General features: G+C 37.0%; 1 protein-coding gene across 1 annotated transcript in view; it reads right to left on the bottom strand.

The window, feature by feature from the left end:
* The window catches only part of LOC133621507 (tetraspanin-8-like), an 84,083-nt gene that overhangs the window by 21,412 nt on the left and 41,199 nt on the right, over positions 1-21,472 (bottom strand). The window contains exons 3-4 of the mRNA XM_061983562.1: positions 12,105-12,224; positions 6,134-6,208 (exon numbers count right to left, since the gene is read on the bottom strand). Of these exons, the coding sequence (XP_061839546.1) occupies positions 6,134-6,208; positions 12,105-12,224 (195 nt within the window). The remainder of the gene's footprint in view (positions 1-6,133; positions 6,209-12,104; positions 12,225-21,472) is intronic.

The following is a 21,472-nucleotide window of genomic DNA, read 5'->3' as shown; positions in this document are numbered from 1 at the left end:
GAAGTGCAGTTCTTAGTGTATTGGTGTGTAGTTAGTATGTTCCAATAGCAGCAGAAGTGCACTTTTTGGAGAGCTGTATTATTTTCAGTTTTGTGCCCAAGGGACTGCTTTTATTTAACACTATATTATTATTTATACACCTATAGTGATCACAGAGACAGGTTGTTTTTGTGTTACTGTATATATTTGTTTTTCTGAAAAATCCCACTTAATATACTTTGGGTAACAACAGTCAATATATATATATATTAGAGATGCGCGGTTTGCGGACACAACCGCGGAGTCCGCGGATAATCCGCGGGTCGGGCGGGTGACATGACGAAAAAAATAGATTTTAAATAGATTCGGGCGGGTTGCGGTTGAACCAATTCGGAAATATATATACATAGTTAAATGTTGTTACCCACATACGAAAAACGTATAGATTTTATCGGTCCTTTAGGTGGAGCTGATGGTGCATCACCGAAAAAGAAAAGGATTGACTTCACAGAATGGGAGGAGGATACACCTGTGCATCTTGCATCTCGACGGATCAGCAGAGGAAAATCTACTTTCCTTTTGGGGGAAACAAGGACAATCATTCCCACGACTACAACACCTTGCCAAGAGAATCCTATGCGTCCCAGCAACAAGTGGCGCAAGTGAGCGCTCCTTCAGCGCAGCAGGGCGCATTTTAGAGGCCAGGCGCTCTTGCCTGAATCCTGGCACTGTAGATGCCATTTTATTCCTGTATAGTGCTAACAAAAAAAAAAAGTAAGTAGACATACAGTTGGATATGTTAAAGGAATTAGTCTACGTTACCTATAGGCTAGTGATGTGTCCGGCAACACCGATGCATCGGCGCATGCGTCGAGCTCATAGAGCAAAACCCTGTGTCGGTTTTAGAAAGTCACGTGACCGATCATGAGCTGTTTTGGTCACGTGACCGATACGCCAACTGTGTCGCCTCCTCTGTGCCCTGTGAGCGGCTCTTTTCTACAGCCGGAGAAATAATAACTAAGAAGATAAATTGTCTAAAATGTAATACGTCGGAAAAACTTTTTTTTTAATTTTTTTTATAAAAATGTGTAAAAAATAAAATTAAAAAAATACCCAGTCCACAATCATCCACAACACGTTCTCTTAGATTTCCATGTTATGATACATGTTCACATTATTTATTGACTGTATCTAAAAAAGATAAAAATATATTTGTATTTAAATGAAGATATGAAATAATCCTAAATGAAATACAATGACTTGGTTTATATTATTGTATATACTAGGGCAGGGGTCACCAACGCGGTGCCCGCGGTCACCAGGTAGCCCGTAAGGACCAGATCAGTCGCCCGCTGGCCTGTTCTAAAAATAGCTCAAAGAGCAGCACTTACCAGTGAGCTGCCTCTATTTTTTAAATTGTATTTATTTACTAGCAAGCTGGTCTCGCTTTGCTCGACATTTTTAATTCTAAAAGAGACAAAACTCAAATAGAATTTGAAAATCCAAGAAAATATTTTAAAGACTTGGTCTTCACTTGGAATAAGCAGTAGAAAATGGATGGATGGATGGGTCTTCACTTGTTTAAATAAATTCATTTATTTTCTACTTTGCTTCTTATTACTTTTAGAAATACAATTTTAGAGAAAAAATACAACCTTAAAAATGATTTTAGGATTTTTAAACAAATATACCTTTTTACCTTTTAAATGTCTTCCTCTTCTTTCCTGACAATTTAAATCAATGTTCAAGTAAAAAAAAAAATTTTTATTGTAAAGAATAATAAATATTTTAGCTTCTGTTTTTTCGACGAAGAATATTTGTGAAATATTTCTTCAAACTTACTATGATTAAAATTAAAAAAAAATATTCTGGCAAATCTAGAAAATCTGTAGAATCAAATTTAAATCTTATTTCAAAGTATTTTGAATTTCTTTTAAAAATTTTCTTCTGGAAAATCTGGAAGAAATACTGATTTGTCTTTGTTAGAAATATAGCTTGGTCCAATTTGTTAAATATTCTAACAAAAGTGCAGATTGGATTTTAACCAATTTAAAACATGTCATCAAAATTCTAAAATGTATCTTAATCAGGAAAAATTACTAATGATGTTCCATAAATTCTTTTTTTAATTTTTTCAAAAAGATTCAAATTAGCTAGTTTTTCTCGTCTTTTTGTCGGTTGAATTTTGAATTTTAAAGAGTCGAAATTGAAGATAAACTATGTTTCAAAATTTTTTTTTTTTTTTTTTCGTGTTTTCTCCTCTTTTAAACCGTTCGATTAAGTGTTTTTTTCATCATTTATTCTCTACAAAAAACCTTCCGTAAAAGGGAAAAAAAATGTACAACGGAATGACAGACAGAAATACCCATTTTTTTTACATATATAAATGTATTTATTTAGCTATTCTTGTTTAAATCACACTTATTTGTAACTTACAAATGACAATATATTTATTTATTTAAGTGTGTATCAAACTGGTAGCCCTTCGCATTAATCAGTACCCAAGAAGTAGTTTTTGCTTTCAAAAAGGTTGGTGACCCCTGTACTAGGGCATCAAATCAGTGTCAGTTGAGTCGGTCCATAGGTTGCCTGTAGGGATTTTTAATGTCCAGCAGATGTCAGTATTTAGTGACACAGTATCGACACAGTATCAATACAGTTTTGCAATGTGTCGAAACGCTTCATGACGCCTCATCAACCCATCACTACTTATAGGCTATACCAAATAAGCCCATGTCTAACCTATATTGAGTTCGGTCAGCTAAATAATTTTGATGGTTACGTGTTTGGGCGCACTACAATGCAAAGGAATTAAGGCAATTGCGTTGTTTATTGTGTTTTTTTCTATTGGAGATATACTACTATGTGTGAATAATTATTTGGTCTCTCTTTCAAGTGAAGCGCATCTCCGATTGGCGACAATGTAAGGATATTTAGCCTGCTTTGTTTGTCGCGATTGTCTATTTTCATTATAATTCAAGTTTGATGATAAAGTGCAGTCTGATGGGTTTGATTTCCCCCCTTCAGCTATTTGCCTTGGCCAATAAGTTGCAGGTAATTTATTATTATTATTTATTTAATTTATTTTTGTTTAAATAGGGATGACATACATATGTTATTGTATAATTTAAGTTTGTGCGCGTGATTGACAGCCTAAGGCTTATGAGGCACATTTTTTTTATTTTTTTTTATTTCAACTTAAAAACATATGAGCCTATGCCTACAACATAGGCTATGTGTTTATCTTTATTTTCCTGCCTGTCGTTGACAATGGAGATTGTCTGATATTTTGTCATGTCAATCAATAAAGGTTCATCTTTGTCGCGAAATTGTTCACTGCTTCACTGTGCACCCCGCCCTCGTCCCTATTTGAGCATTATAACGTTAACAAGTTAATATTCATTGAAATAAATTCAGAAAAAAAATTTTTACCTAACGAAAATATAGGCCTAGTCTTTCTAAAACATTTTTTTAACTTCTTAAAAGCATCGTTCTGCTTGCTGCAACTGCGCACACAAAGTGTGAGGAACGCACTCCTGATCTGAGGGCATTGGCAACAATAGTCAACACTTTCTTAATGGAAATGACAATAATATTATAATAATGATAAATAATATTATCACGCATTGAATGTCTGTGCTGCATTGGATCAGTCTCCTTTCTTTAACAGGCAAAAGCTTTATAACCTTACTAATATGCTTGCATCGTCTATATTAGATATATAACAACTGGAGGATGGCGGGCGGGTGTGGTTTTGATAAAATGTTGGTTGGGTGGATGGCGGATGGTTGACGACTTTTGTGATGCGGTTGCGGATGAAATAATTGCCTATCAGCGCATCTCTAATATATATACAGGTAAAAGCCAGTAAATTAGAATATTTTGAAAAACTTCATTTATTTCAGTAATTGCATTCAAAAGGTGTAACTTGTACATTATATTTATTCATTGCACACAGACTGATGCATTCAAATGTTTATTTCATTGAATTTTGATGATTTGAAGTGGCAACAAATGAAAATCCAAAATTCCGTGTGTCACAAAATTAGAATATTACTTAAGGCTAATACAAAAAAGGGATTTTTAGAAATGTTGGCCAACTGAAAAGTATGAAAATGAAAAATATGAGCATGTACAATACTCAATACTTGGTTGGAGCTCCTTTTGCCTCAATTACTGCGTTAATGCGGCGTGGCATGGAGTCGATGAGTTTCTGGCACTGCTCAGGTGTTATGAGAGCCCAGGTTGCTCTGATAGTGGCCTTCAACTCTTCTGCGTTTTTGGGTCTGGCATTCTGCATCTTCCTTTTCACAATACCCCACAGATTTTCTATGGGGCTAAGGTCAGGGGAGTTGGCGGGCCAATTTAGAACAGAAATACCATGGTCCGTAAACCAGGCACGGGTAGATTTTGCGCTGTGTGCAGGCGCCAAGTCCTGTTGGAACTTGAAATCTCCATCTCCATAGAGCAGGTCAGCAGCAGGAAGCATGAAGTGCTCTAAAACTTGCTGGTAGACGGCTGCGTTGACCCTGGATCTCAGGAAACAGAGTGGACCGACACCAGCAGATGACATGGCACCCCAAACCATCACCCAACCATGCAAATTTTGCATTTCCTTTGGAAATCGAGGTCCCAGAGTCTGGAGGAAGACAGGAGAGGCACAGGATCCACGTTGCCTGAAGTCTAGTGTAAAGTTTCCACCATCAGTGATGGTTTGGGGTGCCATGTCATCTGCTGGTGTCGGTCCACTCTGTTTCCTGAGATCCAGGGTCAACGCAGCCGTCTACCAGCAAGTTTTAGAGCACTTCATGCTTCCTGCTGCTGACCTGCTCTATGGAGATGGAGATTTCAAGTTCCAACAGGACTTGGCGCCTGCACACAGCGCAAAATCTACCCGTGCCTGGTTTACGGACCATGGTATTTCTGTTCTAAATTGGCCCGCCAACTCCCCTGACCTTAGCCCCATAGAAAATCTGTGGGGTATTGTGAAAAGGAAGATGCAGAATGCCAGACCCAAAAACGCAGAAGAGTTGAAGGCCACTATCAGAGCAACCTGGGCTCTCATAACACCTGAGCAGTGCCAGAAACTCATCGACTCCATGCCACGCCGCATTAACGCAGTAATTGAGGCAAAAGGAGCTCCAACCAAGTATTGAGTATTGTACATGCTCATATTTTTCATTTTCATACTTTTCAGTTGGCCAACATTTCTAAAAATCCCTTTTTTGTATTAGCCTTAAGTAATATTCTAATTTTGTGACACACGGAATTTTGGATTTTCATTTGTTGCCACTTCAAATCATCAAAATTAAATGAAATAAACATTTGAATGCATCAGTCTGTGTGCAATGAATAAATATAATGTACAAGTTACACCTTTTGAATGCAATTACTGAAATAAATCAAGTTTTTCAAAATATTCTAATTTACTGGCTTTTACCTGTATATATATATATTTTTTAGGGGGGTAACAGTCAATATTTTTTTATTTTTTTTATTTTTTTCTTATAAAATAAAAGTGAGCTTTTGTCAAACCAAATATTGTGTTTTATTTCCATATACTGCAACCTATCTGGATTCGATAAGAGAATGGATAAGGAATCGGTTCGATAAGAGGATTCGATAATGGGCTCGAACTCGATAATCTCTTATCAAACATCATCCCTACTGCCCAGTTAGCTCATACACGTCATTTAAATCTCTGGATTGATGAAGTAATGTGCTGATCATTCTTACTGGGGAAAAAACAGTTAATATGGTTCATGGGGGACCAAATTCGAATAATTTTGCATAATTCACACACATTTGTACGTGACTACTGAGGACCATTTAAAAAAAAAAAGGAAAAAAAAGTGATTAACTATACACGGAAGAAGTGTGAGCAGAGCAGCGAGTGCAGTACCAGCTACAGCCCGGTGAGGGGGCTGCTGTGCAAATGTCTCACACTCAAATTAACCAGTAAACATGTTTTATGGGCTTAAAATCTTCAGAATGGATCTGACTATCATTTAAAAAGGACCTGTTTTTTTGTCCCCATACCGTCAGAGGTCCCCTAAAGGTGACTGTGTAAACAAAGCCATGTCCCCAATAAGTAAGCATTGCCAGAACACACACACACACACTTTAGCTTCAGAAGGTGCAGTGCAAGACTGACCTTGTTCCTCAGCACCGCCACGATGATGCCAAAGATCAGCATGATGATCATTCCCACGCCCATGAAGCCTGCAAACTGTCAACAACGACAACAACAAAAAATCAACATTCATGGACGATGTACGAACCCCAAAAGTTGTCACGTTGTGTAAATGGTAAATAAAAAGAGAATACAATGATTTGCTAATCATTTTCAACTTATATGCAATTGAATAGACTGCAAAGACAAGATATTTAACGTTCGAACTGGAAAACTTTGTTATTTTTTGCAAATATTAGCTCATTTGGAATTTCAAAAAAAGCTGGCACAAGTGGCAAAAAAGACAGAGAAAGTTGAGGAATGCTCATCCGACACTTATTTGGAACATCCCACAGGTGAACAGGCTTATTGGGAACAGGTGGGTGCCATGATTGGGTATAAAAGCAGTCATTCACAAACAAGGATGGGGCGAGGGTCACCACTTTGTCAACAAATGCGTGAGCAAATTGTTGAACAGTTTAAGAACAACGTTTCTCAACCAGCTGTTGCAAGGAATTTAGGGATTTCACCATCTACGCTCTGTAATACATACTTGCCAACCTTGAGACCTCCGATTTCGGGAGGTGGGGGGTGGGGGGCGTGGTCGGGAGTGGGGCGGGGGCGTGGTTAAGAGATATATATATATAAGAAATACTTGACTTTCAGTGATTTCTAGCTATATATATATATATATATATATATATATATATATATATATATATGTATGTGTGGGAAAAAATCACAAGACTATTTCATCTCTACAGGCCTGTTTCATGAGGGGGGGTACCCTCAATCATCAGGAGATTTTAATGGGAGCATTCGCATACCATGGTTTATATAGGGCACAGAGTGGGTGGGTACAGGCTGGCGTAGGGGCGTGGTGATTGGCTCATGTGTTACCTAGGAGGTGTTTCCGTCTGTGGCGGCATGCTGTTACAATTTCGCTGCGCTTGTTGAGGGATGACAGGTCTGGACGGTAAATAATAAACAGTTTCTCTTTCAAGCATAGGTTGCATCTTTTATTACCACTATTGTAAGGTGTGCTGGATGCAAGAATTTGCCATGTTATTGAATATTCAACATTATTGTCTTTGAGGTCCCAAATGTGTTTGCTGAGTTCTGTGGTATTTCGCAGGTTTTTGTTCCTGAAAGAAGCCTTGTGATTGTTCCATCTGGTTTTGAACTCTCCCTCGGTTAATCCTACATATGTGTCGGATGTGTTAATGTCCTTGCGTATTACCTTAGATTGGTAGACAACTGATGTTTGTAAGCACCCCCCGTTGAGAGGGCAATCAGGTTTCTTCCGACAGTTACATCCTTTGTTGGTTTTGGAGTCGCTCTGTCTGGGGGCCGACGGCTCATTTGCAATTGTTTTGTTGTGGTTTGAGATGATTTGTCGTATATTGTTCATGCAGCTGTAGCTCAATTTAATGTTGTTCTTGTTGAATACTTTTCTTAGGGTGTTGTCTTTGGGAAAGTGTTTGTCAATCAGATTGAGGAATTTGTGTCCAATGTTCGTTGAGACGTTTTTGCTGTATGGGGGGTTGTACCAGATGATGTCGTTTCGTTTTCTGTTCTTTTTTGGCTGGTTTCCTGGCGTGGGTTCATAGGTGAGGATGAAATTGTATCCGCTTTCATCAAGGGCTTTTTGGTACGGGGGGGTTGCTTGGTCAAATTCAGCTTTGCTAGATGACAGCATCGATAGCCTTTTATTGATTCCGGTAGGTATTCTTTTCGTGGTGGTGGGTGGGTGGTTGCTGTCATGGTGCACGTATTGGAGTGTTGTGTTGGGTTTCGTGAATGGTTGGTAGCTGTTATTTCTCAGGTTGAAAGTGACGTCAAGGAAGTTGACGGTTTGCTTGTTGGCTTCAATCGTGATCCGTAGGCCGTTCTCCTTGAAAATTTGGCATATGCGCTTCTTGGTATTCTCGCTGCTCCTTGGCGAGGCGCGACACACTGCCAGTCCGTCATCACGGTAAATACCAAGGTTCAGATTGAGGCTAGCGAGCTGGGAGAGGAGGAAACTCCCAACGAGTTCACACGTTTCTGCTCCGTCAAAACTTCCCATAGTGACGTCAAATGTTGCATTGTTCTTTTTTTGCCATGGTGTACTGTTGTGGATGAGAATGGAGTTTTTTGCGTGGATGATGATGTTTCTTTCGTTGCCTGTGATTGAGTCGTAGTCTGAGGCGAAGTCTATATATATATATATATATATATATATATATATATATATATATATATATATATATATATATATATATATAAATAAAATAAATACTTGAATTTCGGTGTTCATTTATTTACACATTTACACACACATAACACTCATCTACTCATTGTTGAGTTAAGGGTTGAACTGTCCATCCTTGTTCTATTCTCTGTCACTATTTCAGAACACACACATTATGCAAATATACATTTTAAAATCAATAAGAAAACGGGAGCTCTAATTTGGGAGTCTGAATTAGGATCAGAAGTTCCTACATAAACATTGCGCACTCACGTCGCCTTTTTGTATTGATTACTGCAGCTGTGCACTGGATTCATTCACAAATACAAACTACAACTCACAAACACTTTAGAGTTAGGCTCCGCCATCAGAATGTGTACTTAAACTTATAAAAATCGCATGGATATTATTCAGTGAGTTGATTCACCAAAACTAACCTGTTATACAGGAGGAAAAAGCACACAGGACGTTTCAATTGTTCACAGACTGGTCGCGCTCATCAGAATGACAAGACACTTCCGGTCTGCAGGTGATCGCATTCAATTGGGAAGAAACGCCCTACTGCCCCCTACTGACCAATGTGAATACTGATAAATGTGTAATGACAGCTCCAAAAACGAATTCAAACCACAAAATAAAATAAATAAATCAACACAAAAAATGTGACACATTATGGGTGGGTCACATATGCATGTACAGTAGATGGCAGTATTGTCCTGTTTAAAAGTGTCACAACATTGCTGTTTACGGCAGACAAACTGCTTTACGGTAGACGAAAACTTGACCGCTGTTGTTGTGTGTTGTTACCGCGCTGGGAGGACGTTAATGAAACTGCCTAACAATAAACCCACATAAGAAACCAAGAACTCGCCCTCCATCATTAGCTGTTTATATTGTGGGAAAGCGGACGTGAGAACAGGGTGTCAACACGTCACTCAGGGGGCGTGGCCTCCAGCTCCGCCTGAATTCCGGGAGATTTTCGGGAGAAAATTTGTCCCGGGAGGTTTTCGGGAGAGGCGCTGAATTTCGGGAGTCTCCCGGAAAATCCGGGAGGGTTGGCAAGTATGCTGTAATATCATCAAAAAGTTCAGAGAATCTGGAGAAATCACTGCACATAAGCGATGATATTACGGACCTTCGATCCCTCAGGCGGTACTGCATCGAAAAGCTAACATCGGTGTGTAAAGGATATCACCACATGGGCTCAGGAACACTGCAGAAAACCACTGTCGGTAACTACAGTTGGTCGCTACATCTGTAAGTGCAAGTTAAAACTCTACTTCGCAAAGCCGAAATCCATTTATCAACAACACCCAGAAACGCCGCCGGCTTCGCTGGGCCTGAGCTCATCTAAGTAAAAGTTAAAGTACCAATGATTGTCACACACACACACTAGGTGTGGCGAAATTATTCTCTGCATTTGACCCATTACCCTTGTTCACTCCCTGGGAGGTGAGGGGAGCAGTGAGCAGCAGCGGTGGCCGCGCCCGGGAATCATTTTTTGGTGATTTAACCCCCAATTCCAACCCTTAATGCTGAGTGCCAAGCAGGGAGGTAATGGGTCCCATTTTTTTATAGTCTTTGGTATGACTCGGCCAGGGTTTGAACTCACAACCTACCCATCTCAGAGCGGACTCTCTAACCACTAGGCCACTGAGTAGTAGATAGACTGATACAAAGTGGAAAAGTGTTCTGTGGTCTTGACGAGTCCACATTTCAAATTGTTTTCGGAAACTGTGGACGTCGTGTCCTCCGGACCAAAGAGGAAAAGAACCATCCGGATTGTTCTAGGCGCAAAGTGTAAAAGGCAGCATGTGTGATGGTATGGGGGTGTATTAGTGCCCAAGACATGGGTAACTTACACATCTGTGAAGGCGCCAAAGGTACATACAGGTTTTGGAGCAACATATGTTGCCATCCAAGCAACGTTGCCATGGACGCCCCTGCTTATTTCAGCAAGACAATGCCAAACCACGTGTTACAACAGCGTGGCTTCATAGTAAAAGAGTGCGGGTACTAGACTGGCCCCGCCTGCAGTCCAGACCTGTCTCCCATTGAAAATGTGTGGCGCATTATGAAGCCTAAAATAGCACAAGGGAGACCCCCGGACTGTTGAACAACTTAAGCTGTACATCAAGCAAGAATGGGAAAGCTTTACTGAGTGTTGTTAAAAGGAAAGGCCATGTAACACAGCAGCATCGCGTGGACATCGGGGGCGGTACCTCTGGATTGGCAGACCGGGGTGGTGGTTCCTCTCTTTAAGAAGGGGAACCGGAGGGTGTGTTCTAACTATCGTGGGATCACACTCCTCAGCCTTCCCGGTAAGGTCTATTCAGGTGTACTGGAGAGGAGACTACGCCGGATAGTCGAACCTCGGATTCAGGAGGAACAGTGTGGTTTTCGTCCTGGTCGTGGAACTGTGGACCAGCTCTATACTCTGGGCAGGGTCCTTGAGGGTGCATGGGAGTTTGCCCAACCAGTCTACATGTGTTTTGTGGACTTGGAGAAGGCATTCGACCGTGTCCCTCGGGAAGTCCTGTGGGGAGTGCTCAGAGAGTATGGGGTATCGGACTGTCTGATTGTGGCGGTCCGCTCCCTGTATGATCAGTGTCAGAGCTTGGTCCGCATTGCCGGCAGTAAGTCGGACACGTTTCCAGTGAGGGTTGGACTCCGCCAAGGCTGCCCTTTGTCACCCATTCTGTTCTGAACTTTTATGGACAGAATTTCTAGGCGCAGTCAAGGTGTTGAGGGGATCTGGTTTGGTGGCTGCAGGATTAGGTCTCTGCTTTTTGCAGATGATGTGGTCCTGATGGCTTCATCTGGCCAGGATCTTCAGCTCTCGCTGGATCGGTTCGCAGCCGAGTGTGAAGCGACTGGGATGAGAATCAGCACCTCCAAGTCCGAGTCCATGGTTCTCGCCCGGAAAAGGGTGGAGTGCCATCTCCGGGTTGGGGAGGAGATCTTGCCCCAAGTGGAGGAGTTCAAGTACCTCGGAGTCTTGTTCACGAGTGGGGGAAGAGTGGATCGTGAGATCGACAGGCGGATCGGTGCGGCGTCTTCAGTAATGCGGACGCTGTATCGATCCGTTGTGGTGAAGAAGGAGCTGAGCCGGAAGGCAAAGCTCTCGATTTACCGGTCGATCTACGTTCCCATCCTCACCTATGGTCATGAGCTTTGGGTTATGACTGAAAGGACAAGATCACGGGTACTGAAATGAGTTTCCTCCGCCGGGTGGCGGGGCTCTCCCTTAGAGATAGGGTGAGAAGCTCTGTCATCCGGGGGGAGCTCAAAGTAAAGCCGCTGCTCCTCCACATGGAGAGGAGCCAGATGAGGTGGTTCGGGCAGCTGGTCAGGATGCCACCCGAACGCCTCCCTAGGGAGGTGTTTAGGGCACGTCCCACCGGTAGGAGGCCACGGGGAAGACCCAGGACACGTTGGGAAGACTATGTCTCCCGGCTGGCCTGGGAACGCCTCGGGATCCCCCGGGAGGAGCTGGACGAAGTGGCTGGGGAGAGGGAAGTCTGGGCTTCCCTGCTTAGGCTGCTGCCCCCGCGACCCGACCTCGGATAAGCGGAAGAAGATGGATGGATGGATGGATGTATTCTCTTTTTATTGACCATTTACACAACTTGACAACTTCACTGCGTTTGCATTTTGTACATTAAAACCCCAAAAAAACCCTGAAAGTAGTTGGTGAGTGAAGAAAGAGTTAGTACAAACCATCTTCAGTGCCAAGCCCTTCTCACTGCTTCCTGCGTAGATTCCCAGGCAGGAAATAGCGATCACGCCGATGGCAAACACCCAAACCCACGCCATGCCGGGCGCTCCCAACGCTGACATCTGCTCAACACAACAACACAATATCACAACGTTACACTGGGACACAACAACTAAAAGATAAAACATTCTGATACAACATGAAAAACACAATGACACAACAACACTACCACACAATGACACGACAAAAACCACACGACGACACAAACACATCATTGCACAATGACACAATAACGACAACACAATGACACAGTGACACAACGACACAATGATACAATGACAACACAATGACACAGTGACACAATAACACAATGACATGATGGCAACACAATGACACAAAAACACAATGACAACACAATGAAACAGTGACACAACAACACAATGACACAATAACACAACAACACAATGACACGATGACACAACAATACAATGACACCACAATGACACAACAACACAATAGCACAATGATACAATGACACCACAATGACACCACAATGACACAATAACACAATGACACAGTGACACAACAGCACAAGGACAACACAATGATACAATAACAAAATGACACAGTGACATAACAACACACAACAACACACAACAACACAATGACACAATAACACAACAACACAATGACACAATGACAACACAATGACACAATTACACAATAACACAACAACACAATGACACAATAACACCACAATGACACAATGATACAATGACAACACAATGACACAGTGACACAACAACACAGTGCCACAATAACACAATGACATGATGACAACACAATGACACGGTGACACAACAACACAATGACAACACAATGAAACAGTGACACAACAACACAATGACACAATAACACAACAACACAATGACACGATGACACAACAATACAATGACACCACAATGACACAATAACACAATAACACAATGACACAACAACACAATAACACAATGATACAATGACACAGTGACACAATGACAAAACAATACAATGACACCACAATGACACAATAACACAATGACACAGTGACACAACAACACACAACAACACAATGACACAATAACACAACAACACAATGACACAATGACAACACAATGACACAAATACACAATAACACAACAACACAATGACACGGTGACAACACAATGACACAATTACACAATGACACCACAATGACACCACAATGACACCACAATGACACAATGATACAATGACAACACAATGACACAGTGACACAACAACACAATGACAACACAATGAAACAGTGACACAACAACACAATGACACAATAACACAACAACACAATGACACGATGACACAACAATACAATGACACCACAATGACACAATAACACAATGACACAACAACACAATAGCACAATGATACAATGACACAGTGACACAACAACACAATGACACAACAATACAATGACACCACAATGACACCACAATGACACAATAACACAATGACACAGTGACACAACAGCACAAGGACAACACAATGATACAATAACACAATGGCACAGTGACACAACAACACACAACAACACAATGACACAATAACACAACAACACAATGACACAATGACAACACAATGACACAATTACACAATAACACAACAACACAATGACACAATAACACCACAATGACACAATGATACAATGACAACACAATGACACAGTGACACAACAACACAGTGCCACAATAACACAATGACATGATGACAACACAATGACACAGTGACACAACAACACAATGACAACACAATGAAACAGCGACACAACAACACAATGACACAATAACACAATGACACGATGACACAACAATACAATGACACCACAATGACACAATAGCACAATGACACAACAACACAATAACACAATGATACAACGACAAAGTGACACAACAATACAATGACACCACAAATGACACAACAATGACACAATAACACAATGACACAGTGACACAACAGCACAATGACAACGCAATGATACAATAACACAATGACACAGTGACACAACAACACACAATGACACAATAACACAACAACACAATGACACAATGACACAATTACACAATGACACAACAACACAATGACACAATTACACAATGACACAATAACACCACAATGACACAATGATACAATGACAACACAATGACACCGTGACACAACAACACAGTGCCACAATAACACAATGACATGATGACAACACAATGACACAGTGACACAACAACACAACGACAACACAATGAAACAGTGGCACAACAACACAATAACACAACAACACAATGACACGATGACACAACAATACAATGACACAATAACACAATAACACAATGACACAACAACACAATAACACAATGATACAATGACACAGTGACACAATGACACAACAATACAATGACACCACAATGACACCACAATGACACAAAAACACAATGACACAGTGACACTACAGCACAATGACAACACAATGATACAATAACACAATGACACAGTGACACAACAACACACAACAACACAATGACACAATAACACAACAACACAATGACACAATGACAACACAATGACACAAATACACAATAACACAACAACACAATGACACGGTGACAACACAATGACACAATTACACAATGACACCACAATGACACCACAATGACACCACAATGACACAATGATACAATGACAACACAATGACACAGTGACACAACACAGTGCCACAATAGCACAATGACATGATGACAACACAATGACACAGTGACACAACAACACAATGACAACACAATGAAACAGTGACACAACAACACAATGACACAATAACACAACAACACAATGACACGATGACACAACAATACAATGACACCACAATGACACAATAACACAATGACACAACAACACAATAGCACAATGATACAATGACACAGTGACACAACAACACAATGACACAACAATACAATGACACCACAATGACACCACAAAGACACAATAACACAATGACACAGTGACACAACAGCACAAGGACAACACAATGATACAATAACACAATGGCACAGTGACACAACAACACACAACAACACAATGACACAATAACACAACAACACAATGACACAATGACAACACAATGACACAATTACACAATAACACAACAACACAATGACACAATAACACCACAATGACACAATGATACAATGACAACACAATGACACAGTGACACAACAACACAGTGCCACAATAACACAATGACATGATGACAACACAATGACACAGTGACACAACAACACAATGACAACACAATGAAACAGCGACACAACAACACAATGACACAATAACACAATGACACGATGACACAACAATACAATGACACCACAATGACACAATAGCACAATGACACAACAACACAATAACACAATGATACAACGACAAAGTGACACAACAATACAATGACACCACAAATGACACCACAATGACACAATAACACAATGACACAGTGACACAACAGCACAATGACAACGCAATGATACAATAACACAATGACACAGTGACACAACAACACACAATGACACAATAACACAACAACACAATGACACAATGACACAATTACACAATGACACAACAACACAATGACACAATTACACAATAACACCACAATGACACAATGATACAATGACAACACAATGACACAGTGACACAACAACACAGTGCCACAATAACACAATGACATGATGACAACACAGTGACACAGTGACACAACAACACAACGACAACACAATGAAACAGTGACACAACAACACAATAACACAACAACACAATGACACGATGACACAACAATACAATGACACAATAACACAATAACACAATGACACAACAACACAATAACACAATGATACAATGACACAGTGACACAATGACACAACAATACAATGACACCACAATGACACCACAATGACACAATAACACAATGACACAGTGACACAACAGCACAATGACAACGCAATGATACAATAACACAATGACACAGTGACACAACAACACACAACAACACAATGACACAATAACACAACAGCACAATGACACAATGACAACACAATGACACAATTACACAATAACACAACAACACAATGACACGGTGACAACACAGTGACACAATTACACAATGACACCACAATGACACAATGATACAATGACAACACAATGACACAGTGACACAACACAGTGCCACAATAGCACAATGACATGATGACAACACAATGACACAGTGACACAACAACACAATGACAACACAATGAAACAGTGACACAACAACACAATGACACAATGACACAATAACACAACAACACAATGACACAACATTACAATGACACCACAATGACACAATAACACAATAACACAATGACACAACAACACAATAACACAATGATACAATGACACAGTGACACAACAACATAATGACACAACAATACAATGACACCACAATGACACCACAATGACACCACAATGACACAATAACACAATGACACAGTGACACAACAGCCCAATGACAACACAATGATACAATAACACAATGACACAACAACACACAACAACACAATGACACAATAACACAACAACACAATTACACAATAACACAACACAATGACACGATGACAACACAATGACACAAATACACAATGACACCACAATGACACAATGATACAATGACAACACAATGACACAGTGACACAACACAGTGCCACAATAGCACAATGACATGATGACAACACAATGACACAGTGACACAACAACACAATGAAACAGTGACACAACAACACAGTGCCACAATAACACAATGACATGATGACAACACAATGACACAACAACACAATGACAACACAATGAAACAGTGACACAACAACACAATGACACAGTGACACAACAACACAATGACACAATAACAAAACACAATGACACAATGACGACACAGTGACACAACAGCACAATGACAACACAATGATACAATAACACAATGACAACACAATGACACGATTACACAATAACACAACAACACAATGACACAGTGACAACACAATGACACAATATCAAGGACACAATAAAACAAACAAGGGCACAATGTGACAATGACACAACCACACAAGACACAATAACACAATGACAACACAATGACAACACAATGACAATAACACAACCACACAAGACAATAACACAGTAAAGCTTTTCAAGTCATTTTTTGTGAGCAGGTTCTGACTTGAATGTTAACAAATGACAATAAAATCCCGTAAAGCTCATTTTAAGTGTAAAATAAAATAACGTACTGTGTCTTTAAGAGTCAAATAAATCACTTACTGCTTCTCTAAGTGTAAAATTAAATAAAGAATTACCCTTTTAACGTCAAAATAAAATCACTTATTGTTATCTTAAGTGTACAATACAATCAAGTACTGCTTCTTTGAAGGTCAAATAAAATCACGTACTGTTTCTTTAAGTATAAAACAAACACACATACTGCTCCTTTAAGTGTAAAATAAAATCACAAACTGCCTCTTAAAGCATAAAATAAAATCACGTACTGCTCCTTTAAGTGTCAATAAAATCACATACTTCTTTAACTTTTTTAAGTGCAAAATAAAATCGCCTACTGCTGCTTTAAACATAAAATAAAACTCACATTATTAAAATGGTCAAATGAAATCACGTACTGCTGTTTTAAGTGTAAAATAAAGTCACACACATTTTCCTTTAAGTGAAAAATATATATATATATTCAATTTAATACAAAAAATCAAATACTTCATCGTTGAGGGTAAAATAAAATATTGTACTAGTCCTTTAAGTGTAAAATAAAATCACTTAAAGGACTAGTCTATTAACACTATTCCTTTAACACTTAAAGGAATTTTTTTTTTCCTTTAAGTGTTAAAAAAAATCAAATATTTAATTTTTTAGGGTAAAATAAAATCTTGTACTACTCCTTTAAGTGTAAAATAAAATCAAGTACTGCTTCTTTAAGTGTAAAATAAATTAATGTACTACTTATTTAAGTGTAAAATAAAATCACATACTGCTTCTTTAAATGTAAAATAAAATCAAATAAAAATCACATTTTTATTTTTTTTATTTTATTTTACCCATTACCCCTAAAAAATATATAAAAATAAATAAATAAAATAATAAATAATAAAAGAAAATAAAAATATTGTACTACTTCTTTAAGTGTAAAATAAAATCACACACATTTTCCTTTAAGTGTAAAAAAAAAAATCAAATACTTCATCTTTTAGGGTAAAATACAATCTTGTACTACTCCTTTAAGTGTAAAATAAAATCAAGTAAAATAAAATCAAGTACTGCTTCTTTAAGTGTAAAATAAATTAATGTGCTACTTATTTAAGTGTAAAATAAAATCACATACTGCTTCTTTAAATGTAAAATAAAATCACATACTTCATCTTTTAAGGTAAAATAAAATATTGTACTACTCCTTTAAATGTAAAATAAAATCACATACTGCTTCTTTAAAGGTAAAATCAAATCAAATACTTCATCTTTTATGGTAAAATAAAATCGTGTACTCCTCAAGTGTAAAATAAAATCACATATTTCTCTAACTTCTCAAGTGTAAAATAACATCATATACTGCTTCTTTAAATGTAAAATAAAATAAAATAAAAATCTAATTTTTATTTTTATTTTTTTATTTTATTTTACCCCCCTTAAAAAAAAAACTTAATCTTTTAGGGTAAAATAAAATCAAATACTTCATCTTATAGGGTAAAATAAAATATTGTACTACTCCTTTTAGTGTAAAATAAAATCACATGATGCTCCTTTAATGTAAAATCCAATCAAATACTTCATCTTTTAGGGTAAAATAAAATCTTGTACTACTCCTTTAAGTGTAAAATAAAATCAAGTTCTGCTTCTTTAAGTATAAAATAAAATCACATACTGCTAATTTAAGTGTAAAATCAAATCAAATACTTCATCTTTTAGGGTAAAATAAAATCTTGTACTACTCCTGTAAGTGTAAAATAAAATCACATACTGCGCCTTTAAATGTAAAATAAAATAAAATAAAAATCTAATTTTTATTTTTATTTTTTTATTTTATTTTACCCCCCTTAAAAAAAAACGTAATCTTTTAGGGTAAAATAAAATCAAATACTTCATCTTATAGGGTAAAATAAAATCTTGTACTACTCCTTTAAGTGTAAAATAAAATCACATACTGCTCCTTTAATGTAAAATCCAATCAAATACTTCATCTTTTAGGGTAAAATAAAATCAAATACTTCATCTTATAGGGTAAAATAAAATCTTGTACTACTCCTTTAAGTGTAAAATAAAATCACATAATGCTCCTTTAATGTAAAATCCAATCAAATACTTCATCTTTTAGGGTAAAATAAAATCTTGTACTACTCCTTTAAGTGTAAATTAAAATCAAGTTCTGCTTCTTTAAGTATAAAATAAAATCACATACTGCTAATTTAAGTGTAAAATAAAATCAAATACTTCATCTTTTAGGGTAAAATAAAATCTTGTACTACTCCTTTAAGTGCAAAATAAAATTATGTACTATTCCTTTAAATGTAAAATAAAATCAAATACTTCCTCTTTTAGGGTAAAATAAAATATTGTACTCCTCCTCAAGTGTAAAATAAAATCAAGTACTGCTTCTTTAAGTGTAAAATAATTTAATGTGCTACTTAATCAAGTGTAAAATAAAATCACATATTGCTTCTTTAAATGTAAAATAAAATCAAATACTTCATATTTTAGGGTAAAATAAAATCTTGTACTCCTCCTCAAGTGTAAAATAAAATCACATATTTCTCTAACTTCTCAAGTGTAAAATAACATCACATACTGCTTCTTTAAATGTAAAATTAAATTAAATTAAAAAATCATATTTTTATTTTTATTTTTTTATTTTTTTTACCCCCCCTAAAAAAAATTTTTTTTAAATGAATCTTTTAGGGTCAAATAAAATCACATACCGCTCCTTTAAATGTAAAATAAAATAAAATAATTAATTTTTGGGGGTAAAATAAAATCACATACTGACGTCTTTAAATGTAAAATAAAATCAAATGTTTCATCTTTTAGGGTAAAATTAAATCTTGCACTACTCTTTTAAGTGTAAATTAAAATCAAGTACTGCTTCTTTAAGTGTAAAATAAATTAATGTACTACTTATTCAAGTGTAAAATAAAATCACATACTGCTTCTTTAAATGTAAAATCAAATCAAATACTTCATCTTTTAGGGTAAAATAAAATCTTGTACTCCTCCTCAAGTGTAAAATAAAATCACATATTTCTCTAACTTCTCAAGTGTAAAATAACATCACATACTGCTTCTTTAAATGTAAAATAAAATTAAATAAAAATCACATTTTTATTTTTATTTTTATTTTTTTTATTTTACCCTTTACCCTTTACCCCTAAAAAATATATATATATAAAAAAAAAAAAAAATACTTCATCTTTGAGGGTAAAATAAAATATTGTACTACTTCTTTAAGTGTAAAATAAAACCAAGTAAAATAAAATCAAGTACTGCTTCTTTAAGTGTAAAATAAATGAATGTGCTACTTATTTAAGTGTAAAATAAAATCACATACTGCTTCTTTAAATGTAAAATAAAATCATATACTTCATCTTTTAAGGTCAAATAAAATCTTGTACTACTCCTTTAAATGTAAAATAAAATCTTGAACTACTCCTTTAAGTGTAAAATAAAATCACGTACTACTCCTTTTAGTGTAAAATAAAATCACATACTGCTTCTTTAAAGGTAAAATCAAATCAAATACTTCATCTTTTATGGTAAAATAAAATCTTGTACTCCTTCTCAAGTGTAAAATAAAATCACATACTGCTTCTTTAAATGTAAAATAAAATCAAATAAAAATCTAATTTTTATTTTTATTTTATTTATTTTTTTACCCCCCTAAAAAATTAAAAATAAATACTTAATCTTTTAGGGTAAAATAAAATTTTGTACTGCTCCTTTGAATGTTAAATACAATCTTGTACTACTCCTTTAAGTGCAAAATAAAATGATGTACTACTCCTTTAAGTGTAAAATAAAATCACATACTGCTCCTTTAAATGTAAAATAAAATAAAATACTGAATTTTTTCGGGTAAAATAAAATATTGTACTACTCCTGTAAGTGTAAAATAAAATCACATACTGCTACTTTAAGTGTAAAAAAAAAATCAAATACTTCACCTTTTAGGGTAAAATAAAATCTTGTACTACTCCTTTAAGTGTAAAATAAAACCAAGTAAAATAAAATCAAGTACTGC

The sequence above is a fragment of the Nerophis lumbriciformis genome, linkage group LG25, assembly GCF_033978685.3.
Source record: "Nerophis lumbriciformis linkage group LG25, RoL_Nlum_v2.1, whole genome shotgun sequence".
Taxonomy (NCBI): domain Eukaryota; kingdom Metazoa; phylum Chordata; class Actinopteri; order Syngnathiformes; family Syngnathidae; genus Nerophis; species Nerophis lumbriciformis.
This window is presented reverse-complemented; position numbering and strand designations above follow the sequence as displayed.